General features: G+C 36.0%; 3 protein-coding genes across 3 annotated transcripts; 1 reads left to right on the top strand and 2 right to left on the bottom strand.

Moving 5' to 3' along the window:
- Window positions 1-1,447: 1,447 nt before the first annotated feature.
- On the bottom strand, window positions 1,448-4,589 carry LOC116165266 (venom protease-like). Its single transcript, XM_031479554.1, has 6 exons — window positions 4,391-4,589; window positions 3,965-4,303; window positions 2,361-2,499; window positions 2,087-2,247; window positions 1,933-2,034; window positions 1,448-1,879 (listed from the first exon to the last, which is right to left on the bottom strand). The coding sequence occupies exons 1-6, from the start codon at window positions 4,446-4,448 to the stop codon at window positions 1,560-1,562; spliced, it is 1,119 nt and encodes a 372-aa protein (XP_031335414.1). The 5' UTR covers window positions 4,449-4,589; the 3' UTR covers window positions 1,448-1,559.
- Window positions 4,590-8,450: 3,861 nt separating this feature from the next.
- LOC116165441 (rho GTPase-activating protein 39) lies at window positions 8,451-13,091 on the bottom strand. The gene is made up of 3 exons (XM_031479890.1): window positions 12,695-13,091; window positions 11,450-12,644; window positions 8,451-9,585 (listed from the first exon to the last, which is right to left on the bottom strand). The coding sequence occupies exons 1-3, from the start codon at window positions 12,712-12,714 to the stop codon at window positions 8,869-8,871; spliced, it is 1,932 nt and encodes a 643-aa protein (XP_031335750.1). The 5' UTR covers window positions 12,715-13,091; the 3' UTR covers window positions 8,451-8,868.
- Window positions 13,092-13,610: 519 nt separating this feature from the next.
- On the top strand, window positions 13,611-17,528 carry LOC116165440 (conserved oligomeric Golgi complex subunit 3). The gene is made up of 12 exons (XM_031479889.1): window positions 13,611-13,958; window positions 14,010-14,204; window positions 14,256-14,531; window positions 14,584-14,861; window positions 14,910-15,128; window positions 15,176-15,315; window positions 15,362-15,519; window positions 16,170-16,281; window positions 16,336-16,511; window positions 16,560-16,898; window positions 16,945-17,139; window positions 17,183-17,528. Exons 1-12 carry the CDS (start codon window positions 13,776-13,778, stop codon window positions 17,393-17,395), a joined length of 2,484 nt encoding a protein of 827 aa, XP_031335749.1. The 5' UTR covers window positions 13,611-13,775; the 3' UTR covers window positions 17,396-17,528.
- The last annotated feature ends 512 nt before the right edge of the window (window positions 17,529-18,040 follow it).

An 18,040-nucleotide genomic window follows, 5' to 3' on the forward strand; every position in this document is an offset into this window, starting at 1 on the left:
AAATTAATTCAATGAAATCAATTCAAAGAATATGAGTCTTTCTTGGTTAGGATGGCAGTTTTATCACATTCACTGGGCAAGTGTAAGAGGAAATATCTCCTCACCAATGTTACAAAAAGTAAACAAAAGAAAAAATCGAGAAAAAGGAACGTACAATATAAAAACTTTTTTTCATTATAATTTACTCAAGGCATGTCACACCCTCCTCATCATTGTAGTCCAAAACTCTATACAGGCACGTACCCTTTTCTCCCGAAGCACCAAATCCACAATACTCCTTGATTTGGTCCACCAGTTGGTCTCGTTCATTATTAAGTGCTAGCACCTTATCACAAAAATCTGATACCTGTAATAATACAACTGATGAAGATACCTTAGAGATACGAAGTAATTTGAGTACGTACCGAAAGAGAGTCTCTTCTAGGCTGCTGGACAGGTTTGGTGATAGTCGAAGGTTTGACTTTAATTGGCTTAGTCGCGGTCGAAAGTTGAGTAAACATTTTTATTTTAATCTTCGTTCCCTTTGGTTCCTCGACCTTTGTGTTTCGTAGAGAACGTCTTTTTTTAACCGGTTCCTCTTTTAATTTCTTCGGTTGTCTGTTTCTTTTTACCGAAACCTCTGTTTGAATTCTATTCTTTAGGTAACTTTGCGGTGGAGTAGCGCTGGGATTATAATCGAAACCTATCTATAAGAAATGTTTGTTGAAATTTGGTACGATTTAACCCGATGTAGTTACCATTTTTCTAATCATTGCGATGTTGCATCCAATTTGGGGTTCACTTCCATCTTCATCAGCCTGTTCGTTAGACATGGTGATAGCTATAATTGACCACTACAGTTTATGATTGCAATCTACAGTGAAGCAAAATGTCAGTTGCAGTTAGGTTTGAAATCCCTATTAAAAATTAAATGAAAACCGTTAGCACAGTATACAATGCAATTATCCAACGTGCAATCCAGAATCTTCTGCTTTGACAACAGGAAAATAAAATGTACCAATGAATTGGCCGTTTTTTACAGGAATTTTTCTGATTGGTCCCTGACTTTCGATCAAAATCTAGACATTAGGCGCCAAAATCTAACATTAAACTACAAGTTCCTAACATACCGACCTGCATGTGGTGTTGCATACCTGGAAGGATTTTAATGTTCTGTTGAATATAATTTATCAAACTCTCATTCTCCTATGATTAGCGTAATCTATCCTTGGTTACTGCAAAAAATTGCGACCATGCGACCTGTACAATGTATGAAACAATTCTTTGACCATTGACTCATTTATTTATTTTTGACCTTTACTTTAAGCAAAGATAATACTACATTATCTTGGCTTTAAGTGTGCGGGGTTTCAGCCAATGTTGCTGTACACTCTACAGCATCCCAACCTACGACACATTACTTATCCATGCCATTTTCTATGGCAAGGGGTACATAAATAAAAAAAAATTAAAAAAATAATAAATAAGTGCCACAATTGTCGTTCAACGGTGAGACTTATACAATATACTTTTGACATAATTTATAACACTCTTTAAACTAATTAACACAGTTCACAATACTAGTCTAAATTGTTTTGTATCCAATCCACAAATGCTGTAACTCTCGTATAAACTCCAGGAAATCCTTGTTCGGCGCACCTAAATCCATACGATACTACACCTATTTGATAGTACGTAAAATTTTTATTCTCCAGCCTCGAATACATGAGTGGACCTCCAGAATCTCCTTGACAAGCATCTTTTCCACCTTGAAGGTAACCAGCACATAGCACTCTATGATCAATTGTTGTAGTTCTAAAGTTGATGAATGCGCGGCTGCATCTTTCATTTGTAACTACTGGTAAAGTCGTTGTTTGCAGTGTCGAACTGGATGGACCATCTACAGTAGGAGCAAGTGAGTTAAATATATTCAAGATATTTTTGTTCACTTACTGAAATATAACGCTCCCCAACCAGCTACCAATGGAGTATAATTTACAAAATCGTTAGATTTAAGTGGTTCATCTAAGGGCAAGCATATTGGTTTAACTGTAGCTGTAACACGTAGGTAATAATGTACTTCTTTGCCAATAAAAACTTAACTTACGATTTTTGTGCGGTTGTGATAAGGTTAAAATGGCGATGTCGTTGGTATACGAAGTTGGATTATACTGTTCGTGCACTTTTGCCTTTGACAATGTAGACGTACTCGGCTGAGCACCATCGTCGTCAGAGTACAAATCTAATTCGCCTAAACGCGCCAAATATCTGCAATCATGGATTTAAATTCAAATTAAGTCTCTAGTGTTTTGGCAAAGCGTAATTTGCGCATGTACATAGAACGACTAATCTGTGTTGGGTGCAATGCATGGTCAACTTACAGGTCAGGTCGGTTGTGTACGCAATGTCCAGCCGTCAAAATATGTTTATCGGTTATCATGGTCCCACCACATAGCCACTTTGGTTGTTCTGGGTTTTTGGAATTGCGATATCCTAAGGCAACGATCCATGGGTATTCTCCTAAAACACAGAGTTGGTCAGAATTGGACAGTCGTTTTCAACAAAGGACGAAAAGAATCTCCCAGTCATATCATGAATTTACTACGATAAATGGCGCTTTCGAAAAACCTCCTCTTAAAGGTACTGCTAACATTTTTGAAATTTTTCAATAGAGTTAAAGTTAAGCTTGTCCGCTTTGTATAGTTTAGGAACTTCAAATCTGTGAAAATGAACGCATATATCAATAATCAATGGGCTTTTCCAAATTTATAATTTATAAAGAACTTCTATAGGTGCCTATATGCATAACTACTACCAAGTATAGGTACATAATTTGTGACACTTTAGGTTTTTAGGGGTTGTAAATGAACCGGATTGTTGAGTGATAAACAGTATAGGTACCCTCATTTATTTTCTAAGTATAAGAAGTAAATCAGAACAGTATAGTGGATCTTTCAGTTTATTTACATTAGGTCATTGTTGATAGTAATTATCAGCAACTGACCTCAAATGCTACTTTAGGAAGAAAAGATATTCAGGGAATCTCCTCAATTTGAATGCAAAAACGCTTTTTTGAGGTTTAGATTGGGGTAAAACGAAATATATCGTTTATTTGTCGAATAAAAAATTGAACAGAGCTCAACAAAAACTCGTGATGATACAAATAGAGGGCGCTTAAAAAGCGCCACTTTTAAATTACGCAGCTTTTGTTTAAAAAGTCGTTCTCATCCTGTTTTGTGCAAATTTGAATAAAATGACTACGCGAGGATTATTTATTTGCATTTAAATTCAACCTTGAAAGTAATTTTATTTGCAATTACAGGAGACTGAGACCATAACGCATTGGAATTCTATTCTACATAATTTATATTATTGAATTACAGCATGGCCTACATATTTAATTTCTCGTACCCTTGACATTTACCTTTTACAAAAAAATATCACCCCAAGAAGTTGACGTTTAGTTGTTCGAAAATTCCATGAAAATTTATTACGCCTGCATGACTTCAGGACTAATTACCTAATTACTTTTTTGTAATGTAGTGTGTAATTATCTAATATTTGCTAGACAAATAGGTAACTCTGTTTTGAATAGTCGGTAGACTGTAATAAAAGTTGTTAATAGTGATTGCATAACATAATGCATCTAAACATATTGCTTCTGCCTCATGATCGATTAAGCAAATTCTTATCGAACTGTTATTTATGTCACCGAAACAACAACTTGACCTTGTTCAAATGACACCAATGTATCATACCTATTGATCAAAATGCAAGTCAGTTTCTACAAAAGTGTTCGAGTAGGTACTTATTGGAGGCAACACGCTCCCACCCACCATAGACGTAACATTTCATTGATCAAAAGTATGGATCTTTCACGTTCCGTTTCTGCTATTAACAAAGTTAAAAGGTGTAAAGCTAGCCTTGTTAGAAATTATGACAATTATTATTGCACGCTTAAATGCATGCTTTTACATTGACTTACCCAAATACGCTGGAACGCCGTTTACTATCCTCGTTTTGGAAGGTTGATTTAATCCGCAAAAGGGCGGCTTAGGTAATCCATTAATTTCATTTTGGGATACTGCTATATCAGACGGTGGAAACGCGATCCTTTCGGACGTCTCGGTGCTTGCCATTTTTACAGTTACCCGAGGGCAACAGACGAATGGGTCTTGTCCTTCCCATCCACAATGGGCTTGTCTTAGTAAAGTTGAAACGTAATCTGAGGGACCATATTTCGATAGGAGCTCCAAATATTCCTTACAAAATTTGATAGATATGCACTGTCCATCTTGATTAAATGGCGTTGTGCAGGAGTCATCTGCGTCAGAAGCACATAATGGATTTTTTAGAAATGTTCCTCGATATTTGGTTTAGTATCAAAATAAAAATTAAAAATAAAACTAACCTTGTGCACTGTTACGCGCCACAATTAAACAGATAAAAAACAGAAGAACTTTAATCATTCTTGTGGAGAATCACATGCACTTTGGCTCCAAAAGCAAAATTACCACGCGCGCTCGACTGTTTGAATTTATAATGAATATTTAATCAAACAGAAGGCTTATTTCAACATCTCCCGATGACGTCGTTGTTCTCGGGGATTGAATTAAGGCCATATACCATCAAATAGGTGATCAATTCAGATGCTATACTAGCAGTCAAGTTTAATTATTCGGAAAGTTGCACAACTCCACGCGGATTTTCCTATTTTTGTAGGTTTCATTCAGAAAAACGTAAGTATCCTGAACATTGAACTAATTCCGCAAGGTTGTCGAGTCCCTTTTTCTTTTCTTCGCCTAATTTCTTTTTAGATTTATAAGAAGCGTTACCTCGCGGATTTACGTTGTTCTGCAACCTCTACACAAATATTGCGGCAATGGGAATGTTGGTGAATCACATTTAATACAAATTGACGAGAAACGGAACTACCTTCTAGGAAATAAGTATGGTCAAATCTTTTATACAAGATTCTTTTACCTATTAGATGCAGATGCCAAGATTTTCATTTATAAATGACATAGGTATCTTTGGCTCTTTTGGACTAGGCATAATCAATTACTTTATGATTAGGTACCTCTTCGTTAGGATTTATTAGTTTCTGTACTTATTTGGATGTGTTGCTTAGTTTTGTAAAGATTTGATTTTCGTCAATTGTCCTGTAAATCGATTTTTTTTGCTGTAGGACAATAAACTATTGTTAATATTATTAGTTCGTAAATGATTAACACACAGTACATACATAGGTAGGTGCACTTGCAAAGATAGCAGCACCATTAATTTTAATTTTATTTTATTTATTTATTTGCCCAACAGATAATAATCCAATTACAGGACAAAATGCACAAATGTGCCTAAGCATAACAATAACAACAAAATACATTAATAAAGGTAAGCCTAGATATACCGGGTGGTGCCTAGCGCGACGCAGCATAGGGATTTCAATGGTAATTTCTTTATAATCAATTACTAGCTCCCCTAATTATTTTAGAGCAATAGTCTAAATACGTTTTTTTTAGAGAAAAAAATACTGCATCTGTTCATACTTTTAGTTATAATTTTCCATTTTTCAAAACCATAGAAATCGGCAAAATAAAAAGGTTCATTTTACAAAAAATCAAATCTGCCTTGGAATTACCTAAAAAAACAGCGATCACGTTTCATTATTTGCCTTTGACGTATATTAAATTTATACTTGTTTATTAATTAGTTAAAGAACTGCAAGTGCAATAACGGTCAAAATGTCCGTCAAAACCATCAGGAAAACGACAATACGAATACAGTCAACGTTTTGGCTGATGCAGTAGCGGAAAATCCGAATATAAGTTTAGGAACAAATCTTCTTCAAATCAGTTTTTTTTTCTTTGATTATGTAGGTACTCTGATTCCGGAAAATGATAAACAAATAGTATCTGATGCAGATGCATCATACATTCTCTAAAAAAACATTACCCTAAGATGCCTTTTATTGCGTTGGTTAGTTGAAACAGAATTAAATATGAAAATCGTTCGACGTCAAACAACGATAACTTAGATGCGATGCGCTTGTAGTTTTGTTAAAAGATTCCAAAGCATCACTGATTTATAAAAATGTAATTTTTTATTTTGTCGATTTCTACGGTTTTGAAAAATGGAAAATTATAACTAAAAGTATGAACAGATGCAGTATTTTTTTCTCTGAAAAAAACCTATTTAGACTTTTGCTCTAAAATAATTAGGGGAGCTAGTAATTGACTATAAAGAAATTACCATTGAAATCCCTATGCTGCGTTGCGCTAGGCACCACCCTGTATAGGTACAGCAAATTCTGTGTAGTGTGGCATGTATCCTTACAATGATTAATGTGCTCATATCATACTGTAGTAGCCAAACTAATGAACTGTACAATTTCATTTAATGAATTATAATGCAAATCACAACAATAGGCATATCTGTTCGCATTTACACACATGATATATATGGGCGATTTCAACAAAACATTCGTCCTCGCAGAAGTGTTGTTTGTCTAGCATTTATTCGAGGAATGAAGAACTTTAATGCACTTAACAGAAATTCACAGTCCACCATATTATTAATCAACTTGTAAAGAAATGTTACCGAATTGAGTATCCTACGGGACTCTAAACTATAAGGTAGGTTAAACCTCTCCAATAGCACTTGATTTTCCATACCTCTAGCATCACTTTTAAAAGCTAGGAATCATTGTAGGTATGAACAAACCATGTTCAAATTATACGACTAATTGACATTTTCATCAGCATTATTTATTTTTGCTTTTGTCCCACATGAGTATGAAAATTCTTTATTTATCCCGTGTAAGAATTATTTAGCGTGACACAACGAAGTTGAGATGTGCTCGATTTTCCGTCGTCTGTCTGTCTGTGTGTTTGTCTGTTCCATCGAGATCTCCCTAGTGATTTCAGGTTTTTGCTGCTATATTTATAGTGCTATGGTCTACATTTGCCCGTTACTCATCATTTACAGTTGTGTTACGAGGCAATACCCACTCGGTTTTGAAACATTTTTCAAATAGGTCTGTTACAAACGATTCATTTTACGTACCACAGCCCTTACCTCTTAAGCTCGTGCCCTATACTGCCTGGATCTGTTAGGCAAAGCTTTAGTAGATATTTTATTAGTGATCTATACCGAAGTAAGTAAACAGATGTTCATGTGGATCTAAAACTCCCAGACCACATTTTTAAGCATCTGTAGATAGTAATTGACCCATTGGTTTATAATTGTGTGATGATTTAACATTTCCCCTTATTCAACAATAGTAAAAAAAAGAAACGACGACTTACTAAATCCTCAAGAATTGTCAGGCCATCTTCAAATGTGGGAGTAGAATGCAAATTTTATATTTATTATACATTCTTGGATTGCTTGTAAGTAGGTAAATTGCTATATGCAAATAGAAATCCGTGGTATGGTCTGGCATAAAAATTTTCTAATTTGCAGTTCTAAAATGTACGTTCATGATTTACAAACGAATTTTTTTAATTTGTTAACTATATATGTGAATAATTGTACGTTGCTAAACGCTCTTCGTATAAAATAACCCATGAGAACATGTATGGAAAGTGTTCTGATGAAAAACGAACTGAGCAAATTAATTCACAAATGCCGGATATTTGAAAATCTTACCTGACTACGTTTTAACTGCTTGCAAAGGTTCCGTCGTAAAATTCCTGGCACTTGACCTTTGATATTTTTGGCCGGATTGTGTAGAAATATTTTCAAAATTTCGGAAACTACCTACTAATTGATTTCTGCATCTTAGCAACCATGCACGTTTTAATAATTCATAAGTACTTACTAGTGTTTCTATAATTTATTATACAAACGGGTAGTTTAATAAAATTTCTCTCTTTCTCTGAATAGGAACAAGTGCATAATACCACAGATTTAAATATTCTGGGATTATACCTATCAGTCTGACCAGTGCTACCTACGGTCCTCCAAAATTGTTAGCCGACATGATGATGAAATTAGCTATTAGGTATTAACGATAGTGCACTTGCATTTGATTTAGATTGGTGAAGTCGTTACTTTCATATAATCGTCTGTCTCGCCAAAATCACCACACATGCCACCATAAACTACTACAACGAACGATACATTTTGACATACAGTACACTCTCTATAATCCGGCGTATTTTGATGGGCGTGATAGAAGGCTCAAGTCAAGCCACATCATTGAAATAAAGGATTAGGATTGCTAAGATGCGTTCATTTTTTAGTTTGGTATTGCACTATTTAAATATTATTTTTTAGAGATGTCATTTTTAATTCTAAAAGACCTTTTATTAGTAATAATTAATAAGTAATATTAGTGATCCGGTATTTTCACTGATACTCTGATCCGATCTGCCACATTACTGAGTCTACTATAGATCTATAAAGTAGGTAGGTACTGGGATTGAAGGACCAGCTATTCCAAAAGAACGCTATCATATAAAAGAGAATACAGCTCTGGTACGTTTATATTTTGGTTGAGAAATATTTGGAACAGTAATAAGATTTTGCAAACTTATTATAAATAATGCATCTGTAGCACTAGGTTTCATTCTACTATTTAATATTTATAAATAAAAAAAAAACTGTTTTTGCTTTACTTTACATACATGAGAGTAGACAGATAATAAAATTTATTAAATTCAAGTACCCACTCTTAAATATGCAAAATAAATAAAAATGCATACAGTTTAATAACAATATTTTCAGTAATAAAATTTTTACTGCATCTATTTTCCAACTAAATTGATCAGTTTCAACATGGCAAAAATTAAGAGACATAATTAACAAGATATATATTATAAAATATAAGAATTGTAAATGTAAAATGTAATGCATAATTAATTATTGATGATCATATATACAATTTCACATTATATCACGAACACATTCAGTATCTAACTCTTGAATAAGACAACGCATAAACGTCATCTCTTTTCTTGCATTATCGAAAATCGTACGAGGATCGCTTGCCATACATCTTAAACAGTTGGGTGCAAAAACCATAGCGAGATTCGAAGCGTCCATCTTAGTATGCTGCACGACTTCCGGTTTATTAAAAGTTTGAAGAAAGCGGATAAGGTAACAAAGCACTAATCGATGGAGAGTAGGTAACCGCATCACTAAATCACAAGCGCGTCTGCCAGTCATTGGTTCCGCTACACATTCTGAATACAAAGAATCGGGTATAAGAGGTTCGTAAAGTTCTCTCAGCCACAACTTTAACAAATTGGCGGGAACGTGCGCATCACTAGGTTCACTGATCTCCCATCGGTCCATTTGGGCTTTCAATCTCGCCACTTCGTCCACATCTGCCGATACACGAAATATACCCTCCGTACTCAAACCGTGTAACCTTAACACTTGTTGCGAAAGCTCCACCTGGGGCCACGGTAAACGTCGTGTAGGCCACCGACTAGCTTGCAGTTGCATCACCTCTCGCAGAGTGTTCCCGAACAAACTGGCTTGAAATATTTGCATTCGAGCAGATTCCACATCGTCTGGTTGTGGACGACGAGCTATCCTCTTCCCGCCGACACCGATACGTTCTAATCTTTGGCAAGCAACTGTTGCGTAATGACTTACCTGTAAAAGAAATCAGTACAGTAACTTATAAAAGTCGCGTTAACTGCCGAGGTCTTTGGCGCCATCTATTTTATTATTATATAGCTTCTCAAGTATATTCACAGCCTTTAGGTACTGTAGAAGATTCTTTATGTTATCTTTGTTTCTTAGATTATCAGGTAAGTTACCAAAGATCGAGTACATTTGACGTAAAGGTGCATATAGTGGGCATATACACACAGTGATAGGTAATGTACAGTTGGCACACACCAGGGGTGGGTCTTTTGTTAATAAATGCTTGTGTGTTGCCCTATTCTTAACCTATGTAGACTGGTCATGTCTTTTCTAGGAAGCGACAGTGGTGCTCTCCACCCATTAATTGGTGTATGAACTCTATTTAGGTGTGTATTGTACTGTTGCCATGTTTGTTGCCATAATACATCCATTTTCTTTTTCAGATATTTGTTAACGTCGTTAGAACTAGAGATCCAAACCTTTTCTGTTGTCTCATTTCTCGCTTCTATAGCTGCTCGATCAGCTTTTACATTGCCGCTTATACCTACATGACTAGGGACCCATAGGGATGTAATAAGAATATCTAGGTTTGCGAGATCATCTGCACTAATGGATGTTTTGAAGATAGATTTTGCAAACTGACTAGAGAACTCAGTGACTCGCTTATAACAACAAATTCATTTTTATCTGAATACAATTTGCAATATCTAAGAGCTTGTCAAATTGCATACAGTTCAGTTGTGTATATAGATGCGTGGATTCCCATTGACCATTCATACTCAGCGTCATCAGTAGAAAAGGCAGAGCCAGTACCCATATTTGTGCCATCGGTGTAGAGAAACATATAATCCTGATAAGAGTTGACAATTCTGTTACATTCTCGAAGATAAAGAGATGGGTGAGTTTCTTCCTTGTTATAGACTGTTAAATCTAATCTGACGTTAATATTAGGCACTTTCCAGGGAGAAACCTCAAGCGGCTTTAATGGTAACATGCATGGTAGGTAAGCATTTATTAATCCAAGGATGTGTTGAACATTCCACCAAATGGGTTTATGTAATCTTCCCCAGTCATTTAGTGATCTTACGTTACTAAACATGATATCATAGTTCATATTGCCAGGAATCTGGTGGATGTATTAAAGTTGGAATTAAATTGCATAAATGCATTCAGAAGTTATTAAAGAATCTATCAACTTACTATACTAAATTTTGCTTCATAGCTTTTGACCTGGTTGTTTTGAAATTGTTCATCGAGTACAGATAGTAAAAATGTACCAAAATATTCAATTGTAAGGTTACAGTTAGAAAAGGTGCAATATTGTTGGCACTTCGAACACAGTACCCATGCACTCCCACCAGATCTGGGACAAACAATACCATTTTATGATTTAACTTGTCCAATCCAATCTAAAAATCAAGTCTAAATCTGTTCTACTTATTCCATTCCATAGTTTTATTTTGAAGTGACTACTTCTTATCTCTCGGTATGCATTATATATGAGGTAACACACGGATTCCAAAGCTGGATATATATTACACCGCCAAGCTTACGATCCAAACGTAATAAATCTACCCTATTTTCTGAGGTATTTGTCTAGGTATTTGTGGAAAATTCTTAAACATTTTTACTAACCTATGAGATTGACTAAAAAAGGGCTTATGAAGATATTGGTCCTTTATTGAACCGAATCAAGTTTCTTTTCGCTTTTTTACCTTTTAAAATATGTCGACACTTAAAACAACCCAAACTACTAAACGCCGTGTTACGTGATACCAAAACGTCTATGATAGGTCCATAGTTATTATTATGGAAATATTTGACTTGTTTTTATGATAAGTTGTGACGTCCTGGCTAGAATAATACTTACTTGTACATGAATAGGCCATCGAGCAACATCTGGAAAACAGCGTGCGAATGTAGGATCCCGGTGCCGATTTAAATAACCAAGAAGAGCCGGTTGAAACGTAGGAGAGGGATTAATAAATGACAAAGCGATTGTAAGCAACTCCCAACCTCTTAACAATGACTCACGCCTCGGATTTTCGGTAGTTTGTCGACACAGTTGCAAAAATAGTTCGTCCCTTAGCACACACTGTGTGTACGACACTGTGATAATTTCAACCAGAAGGGAGTTAAGAGATATGCCGGGCCTCGCTTTGCGATCTCCCATGTACATCTGAACCTGCCGAAACATTTCCAAAGCCTGCCTGGCGTAAGGTTTGCTCGAGGCAAGTAAAGGGCGTGTTAGACTTCGCGAGGACCAGCTTAGAAGTTCTCTAACACTGGCTTTGCGTCGAAATAAGCCTCTACCGCCCAAGTTTAAGTTGTCCGCGGCAAATTTCTCCATGTCTCCTTCCCTTTCTGGTTGGAGAGGTGGTTCCGGTAAAGGTTTTGATGATGGAGTACATGGTTGCTGACGAGGCTGCTCAGGGATAGCCACTGGCAAATTTAAATACTCTACTGGTCGTACACGATATGGTAAGTAACTGCCCTCAGATTGATCTGAATCTTCATTGTCTGGTTCATGTCCAGTAAGAGATTCGCTTCCACTATCCGAGTGTTCGCTATCTGTATCTCGATTATTAGTCAATAAAAAATGTTCTAAGGGAAGTAGATGTGAATCATGCCAATTTGAATATAAGGGTGCTTCGGGGGCGCACTGACTGAAACTGCTGCTACGACATAAATCACTAGACTTCCGCCTCAACTGGGGGGTACTTGCGGATAAACTTAAAGCTTGTACTCGTGAATGAGATTCACCAGTTTGCGTACCCTGATGGTTTGTTGGTGTAGTTTTACAATCGGTATTATGTTTTAAAGTTTGTAGTTTAGCCAAAGGTATGATATCGCAGTTGGTCGGTTTATGCCATACAGTACACTGTGAACTCGCATTGTAATAATAGAAACGAGCTGTATTTGAATCGAATAGCTCCCACCACTGATTAGAATTTGTACGCTTCACTGGTACGCCTTCAGGTGGATCCCATACACATTCTCCAGTTGTTAAATTCGCATACATATGTTCTCTCGTTTTGGGTTCGATAATTTCGACCCACTCGACTCTGCAATTAATTATGATTAGTTTCACTTCAAGTCGAGAATGTAATGGTACCTGTAAGTGCCAGTGGCCATTTTTTAACATATTTTTTATTCAACAAATTGATCTGGCCCTTGTAGTTAAAAAGTAGGTCCCAGTTTCACTCATGATGGCAAAAGGTCCGAACCAATTGTTAATCAAATTATATTTATGATGTCCGCATTATGTCTGTGTAATTTGTTTATCATCTATGACATTTATTGCATATCAAAATATTACACAAAATATTATATGGGAAGGGCACAGCCATTATTTATTTTAACACCATACGGCAGGGCTGGCTTCAGCTTCAACGACCTCATTTATATTTAATAACTCCCATTAGAAAATAGAAATTATTTATTTGTTTCATCCGAGCATTCTCTTTGCGGAAGCTAAGATGGTTATTAGATAAAATTTACTCATAAGAATGGAATTGTGGTAAGAAAACATCAAATTATAAATAAATACAGTGACGTACTAAGTGAAAGTAGCGAAACATCAGACAAATTTGGTTGCATTCGGTTACATACGATATTTTTATCAGAGCATGCAGTTGTGTTGAATATTTTAATGCCCCTTTCTTTACACTGTCAAATTTAAACAAAACTTGGAACCCATATGGATTATAGGTTCCGGTTTGGTTCCCTTTAATGTAAAATTCTTTTTAAAGGTCCCGCTACCGGTTCTGGTTCTGTAACTCCATTAATTTTCGGTTTTGGTTCCAGTTTTTAAGGGTTCCAACATAAAAAAATAATATATATTTTTTCAGAAGAGAAGGAGAAAGCTGCGCGCTTAGAGAAGGAAAGAGGGCTGCGAGCGACCGGGATAGGATCGCCGCCGACCGTGTCAAATATTGACAAAATGTAAATAATAACACGATGTTTTCTATACAGAGGGCTTCGTTTTTATTGATGATGTACACATGTAATCCACACGCCACTGCCACATACACTTCATAAGAAGTTAGGTATGGTCACCACAGACATAACCTAACAAACCATATTATGTATTGTTTACATCTCGGAGTAAGAACTAATTTCTTGCTCTGAGATTTACATTGTTTAATCCTTGTATAATTTTGTTCTAATTTGGGATAGTGTTTCGGGGTATTAACATGGAAGGCCACACATCAAACGAAGATGTACTCTCAGAAGCTTACAAACAGAAAAAGGTTTTAGAAAATGTATCAAATTGGCAACTGGGGGAGAATCCCCTAACAGAAATAACGGAAGAGCAGTTAGATATCTTGTACCAAGTGAAGGATTTAATTGAAGAGAATTACTACGGAATGTCAAAGGTGACACTTTTTAGTATTGGGTGATCGTTAAAGTTTGTACTTCATTTTTAGACAGAGGACCAAAAATCAGTACGTACCTTGGAACAAAATAAACTGGATATTCCTACAATTAATACACACAAGGATTACGTACAGTGGATGGTGAACGTTGAAAAAGAAGTGAACCTGGAAAACTTAAACGATTACTTTGTCTTTCACGATAAACTTGAGAAACAGTCTTTGGAATGTGAAAAGTTATTTAAACATGTATGGTGTAGGTGTGTAATGTTTTGGTAGAATTTTCTTTTTCTTCTGTAGGTGGAGGATACATCGAAGTCAGTCGAGTTCTTACATGAGCAATATCAGGATGTGACTGCAAAAACGGATTCATTACATAGCCTTAGTGAGCAGCTAATGAAACAGCAAAAGATTCTAAAGGATAAAAAGGCGGGTTTAACGAAGCATCTCCATTATTTCAAGTTGTATCGCACATTATTAAGCAATGTTAATCACTATTCTTCTAACGTTAGTAGCGAGGAATTTATGGAAACGCTAAATCAGATTGACGATTGTATGAGTTACATTCAACTGCACGTTAGTTAGTTCTTTAAAAATAATACCCCCTCTTTAACATTGCAACTTGCAGCCTAATTTTAAAGAATCAAAATCCTACACTGCGAAATACGAAAATATTCTTGCAAAAGCGGTGATATTTATCAAAAGGTACTTTAACGATGTTGTGGCTAGTGCAACAAAACAAGTCACAGATCCAGATAAAGCAACTAATTTGTTAGCACCTGGTAATGACGAATCTCAACAAGTGGAATCTGCTTTTTCGTTATACTACGGTAAATTCCAAAGTGCTGCCGCTAAAGTAAAACCGATAATTAATCACATTGAAGCTAAAGTGGATAAGCATACAATGTAGGAGAGATAATTGTAATTTTTTAGTATTATGACTTGGTGTTTTAGGTATCAGCAGTTACTTTTCGATTGTCAGCAGACTTACTTTTCGTTGAGATCGCCGATTATGACTGATGCAGTTACTAAGGCATTATTGGATTTAAAAAATAAGCATAAATCCGATCACAGTATACTGTTTAGATCTGCTGGGTTGTTTGTAATGCAAATTTGTCAAGATGAATCTACTTGTTTTAATTACTTTTTCTCCAGCAATTGTCCACAGCTTGAGTACATATATAAATAGTCGTCTTTATGGTCTAACCGTTTTCTTGCAGCGAGTATTTTGGAATATTATCTCAGCAGTTGTATGACATGCTCCGACCCTGCTTGATAAGCATTTACCATTTGGAGGTTCTGACTGAACTATGCGGTATTCTGAGAGGCGAAATGCTAAACGATCAAATTCAGAATAATGGTAAGTCGATAAGACAGTTACTGGTTTGCAACAATCAATTTTGCAGAAATCTTGAGGAAATTTAAAGAAGTTATACTCCAACTGCTAGAGGACATTGAAGAACGTCTCGTGTTTCGTACTAACATCTTTTTCCATAATGACTTGAAATTATATCAACCTTCACCTGGTGATCTTGCGTACCCTGATAAATTAGAACAAATGGAGGTGAGTGCTTGGGCAAGCGGAAATTGGTACCATTGCTAGTATTTTACATGCTTCGTCAATTCTAGTTTAGATCTGTGAGGCACAGATCCAAAGGATAACATAAAAAAGATTTTGCAAAATTTCGTTTTTTCCGGATATTTCCGAAAGTAGTCGACATTTTTTCATATATGTCCCAATTTCTCTATCATGCTCTTTCACTGGTTATGAGTTATTTGAAAAGCGGTTCTCCGAGTCGAAAATGTTCCTTCGCGTATATTTTACCACATCGCGACAACCGCGCTCGCTTTCTTCAATGCCTTTTTTATCGCTTATTACCGCCAGACATACTTTGGTTCACGTTCGCTATGAAGCGGTATATGTAATTTTCCTATGTTGAACAAAATTGCTCAAAACTAAATTTTTGAAACGGCAAAGCGCCAACTTCTCGTTGAACCTCTCGGAAGGGTGATTCAAAAAATGTGATTCAGTGATCGGTTTTATTCGTATTTTCATTTTATTACTCATTCTCTTGTCTTTTCACAATGTTTATATTTATAAATCGTCATCATACAGTTTCTCAAACACACAATGCACAATTCGAAAAGGGTTTTGTGAATTTTAATTGGTCCAAATTACAGCTCCACATATTTTAACTTTAACAATATTTACAGAATATTACGGAGGAATTGGAAAGTCGCGCCGAGTCAAGGGGATCGTTGGAGTCTCAGGAGGTTGCGAACATAAACGCCAGGCAAGTGGGACAGTTCCGTTCATATACAGGAAGTATGTTTTGTGTAAACTGACGAGCTTCCTTTAATTTTGTTAAATTGGAAATAGATTCGCCTGCAGATTTACATGGCATGTGGTATCCCACAGTGAAGCGTACCCTAGTCTGTTTGTCGCGTCTTTACTGTTGTTTGGATCGCGAAATATTTCAAGGATTGGCTCAAGAGGCACTGTGCATTTGTGTTGAGACGATCGCAAAAGCGGAAAGTCTAATATCTGCCAGAAAGGTAACCTATTAGGATAATTGCCTGTTTATTTATACGGTCTTTGTGCAGACTTCTTTGGACGGACGTCTTTTTCAAATCAAACATTTGCTAATTTTACGCGAGCAAATTGCTCCATTCCAAGTCGATTTTACGGTAAAGGAAGTCGGTCTAGATTTCAGCAATATAAAAACGGCTGCGATGGGATTAATTCAGAACCGAAATAATTTATTTACCTTTAGTAGTCATAATGCTGTTTTGGAATTTTTACTGGAAGGCACTCCCAAGGTTAAAGAATACTTAATAGATTCCCGGAAAGAAATTGATAAACAATTGAAAGCGTCATGTGAAGCTTTCATTGCTAACACAACAAATTTGTTAATCGGAGACGTTTTGAAATGGATCCAACAAGTAAGTATACAATTACAGTTAACGTCTTGCTAAAGTCTTGCTTTAGGCTAACAGTTACCTGCAAAATGCCAATTCTCCTAGTCCATTACACAGCGAAGAGTTTGGAAAAGCGCAAATTCTGTCCAGAATTATTAGCGAAGCCAGAAAAAATATAAAGCTGAAAATTCCAGAAGTTCAACGTGGTATGCAACTCTATCTTGCTAACAAGGAAACAGAATTTATACTCTTCAGGCCTATAAAGGTAATTGCGAAATCTGATTTATTTTTCCCAATTCTTTTTTTAGATTAATATTATGAATGCGTTTATGCAAATCGAAACCATTTTGGAAACTGCTAAATATAGCCACGAAGATCAGCTAATTGTGGCGTGTCCGACTCCTGAACAAGCAAATGTGTTAATTTGCTCGGTATCATTGGCATCTGAGCAGGATAGTCAGGATTTGAGTCGATCAGCTTCTGTAGTACCCAAAGTTGCAAAAGATGTATCTGCACAATAATGTGCATCCATTACTAGGATTTGGATTGAGTAATAATTTAATAATTATTATTCCAATAGTTTTTCATGAATATTTTCAATACAGTTTGTTGTTGTTGTCAACTTGCCTTTCTATTACAACATTGTTAATTACCGTTCAAATTTATTCAGTACCAAAAGCAGTCTCATCACAAAGGTAGGTTTAGTCAGCTATTTCATCTATATTTACGTGACGGTGTATGCAACAAGAGCGATGATTAAGTTACATTACAAATTACATGATAATGGACATTGGTAGGTATCTACTTTCTGTACATATGTGCTAAATATGTGTGATATCTTCATCATAAGACTAGAATACGTTCAGGCGTAGACAGTGCCAGACTGTTGTGAATTCTCGAACGAAAGAGAGTTATAAGCTCATAACTTGTATGGTGGGATATTGCAATTGGAGCATATCTGAACAATGTAGTCATCTTTTCTGCAACGGTAGCCAACAGTACAGTAGGGAAGAAACGTAAAATAAAACACTGTAATGGGGTAATAGTTTAATAGTCAAGAATATCGAATGAGCAATAGTAAACTTTGTTAGCAGAGTCCCACCCCTAGGCCCAATGAGCTGGTCCTTTGTGCAGGAAATGCATGTGTATGTTAAAATTCAAGTACA

The sequence above is a fragment of the Photinus pyralis genome, unplaced genomic scaffold (genome assembly GCF_008802855.1).
Source record: "Photinus pyralis isolate 1611_PpyrPB1 unplaced genomic scaffold, Ppyr1.3 Ppyr1.4_LG3a, whole genome shotgun sequence".
Lineage (NCBI taxonomy): Eukaryota > Metazoa > Arthropoda > Insecta > Coleoptera > Lampyridae > Photinus > Photinus pyralis.

What these genes read in the sequence shown, in the direction of transcription:
- LOC116165266 (XM_031479554.1), bottom strand. Translation starts at nt 4,448, where the DNA reads ATGATTAAAGTTCTTCTGTTTTTTATCTGTTTAATTGTGGCGCGTAAC. An exon ending in CGGCGTTCCAGCGTATTTGG is followed by an intron (nt 2,500 to 3,964) that starts GTAAGTCAATGT and finishes TCTGTGTTTTAG; the next exon opens with GAGAATACCCATGGATCGTT. An exon ending in TTGGGGAGCGTTATATTTCA is followed by an intron (nt 1,880 to 1,932) that starts GTAAGTGAACAA and finishes CTCCTACTGTAG; the next exon opens with ATGGTCCATCCAGTTCGACA.
- LOC116165441 (XM_031479890.1), bottom strand. Translation starts at nt 12,714, where the DNA reads ATGGCCACTGGCACTTACAG. An exon ending in ATGGCCACTGGCACTTACAG is followed by an intron (nt 12,645 to 12,694) that starts GTACCATTACAT and finishes AATTAATTGCAG; the next exon opens with AGTCGAGTGGGTCGAAATTA. An exon ending in GATGGCCTATTCATGTACAA is followed by an intron (nt 9,586 to 11,449) that starts GTAAGTATTATT and finishes TTTCTTTTACAG; the next exon opens with GTAAGTCATTACGCAACAGT.
- LOC116165440 (XM_031479889.1), top strand. Translation starts at nt 13,776, where the DNA reads ATGGAAGGCCACACATCAAACGAAGATGTACTCTCAGAAGCTTACAAA. An exon ending in GTGAAAAGTTATTTAAACAT is followed by an intron (nt 14,205 to 14,255) that starts GTATGGTGTAGG and finishes TTTCTTCTGTAG; the next exon opens with GTGGAGGATACATCGAAGTC. An exon ending in TGAGTTACATTCAACTGCAC is followed by an intron (nt 14,532 to 14,583) that starts GTTAGTTAGTTC and finishes TGCAACTTGCAG; the next exon opens with CCTAATTTTAAAGAATCAAA.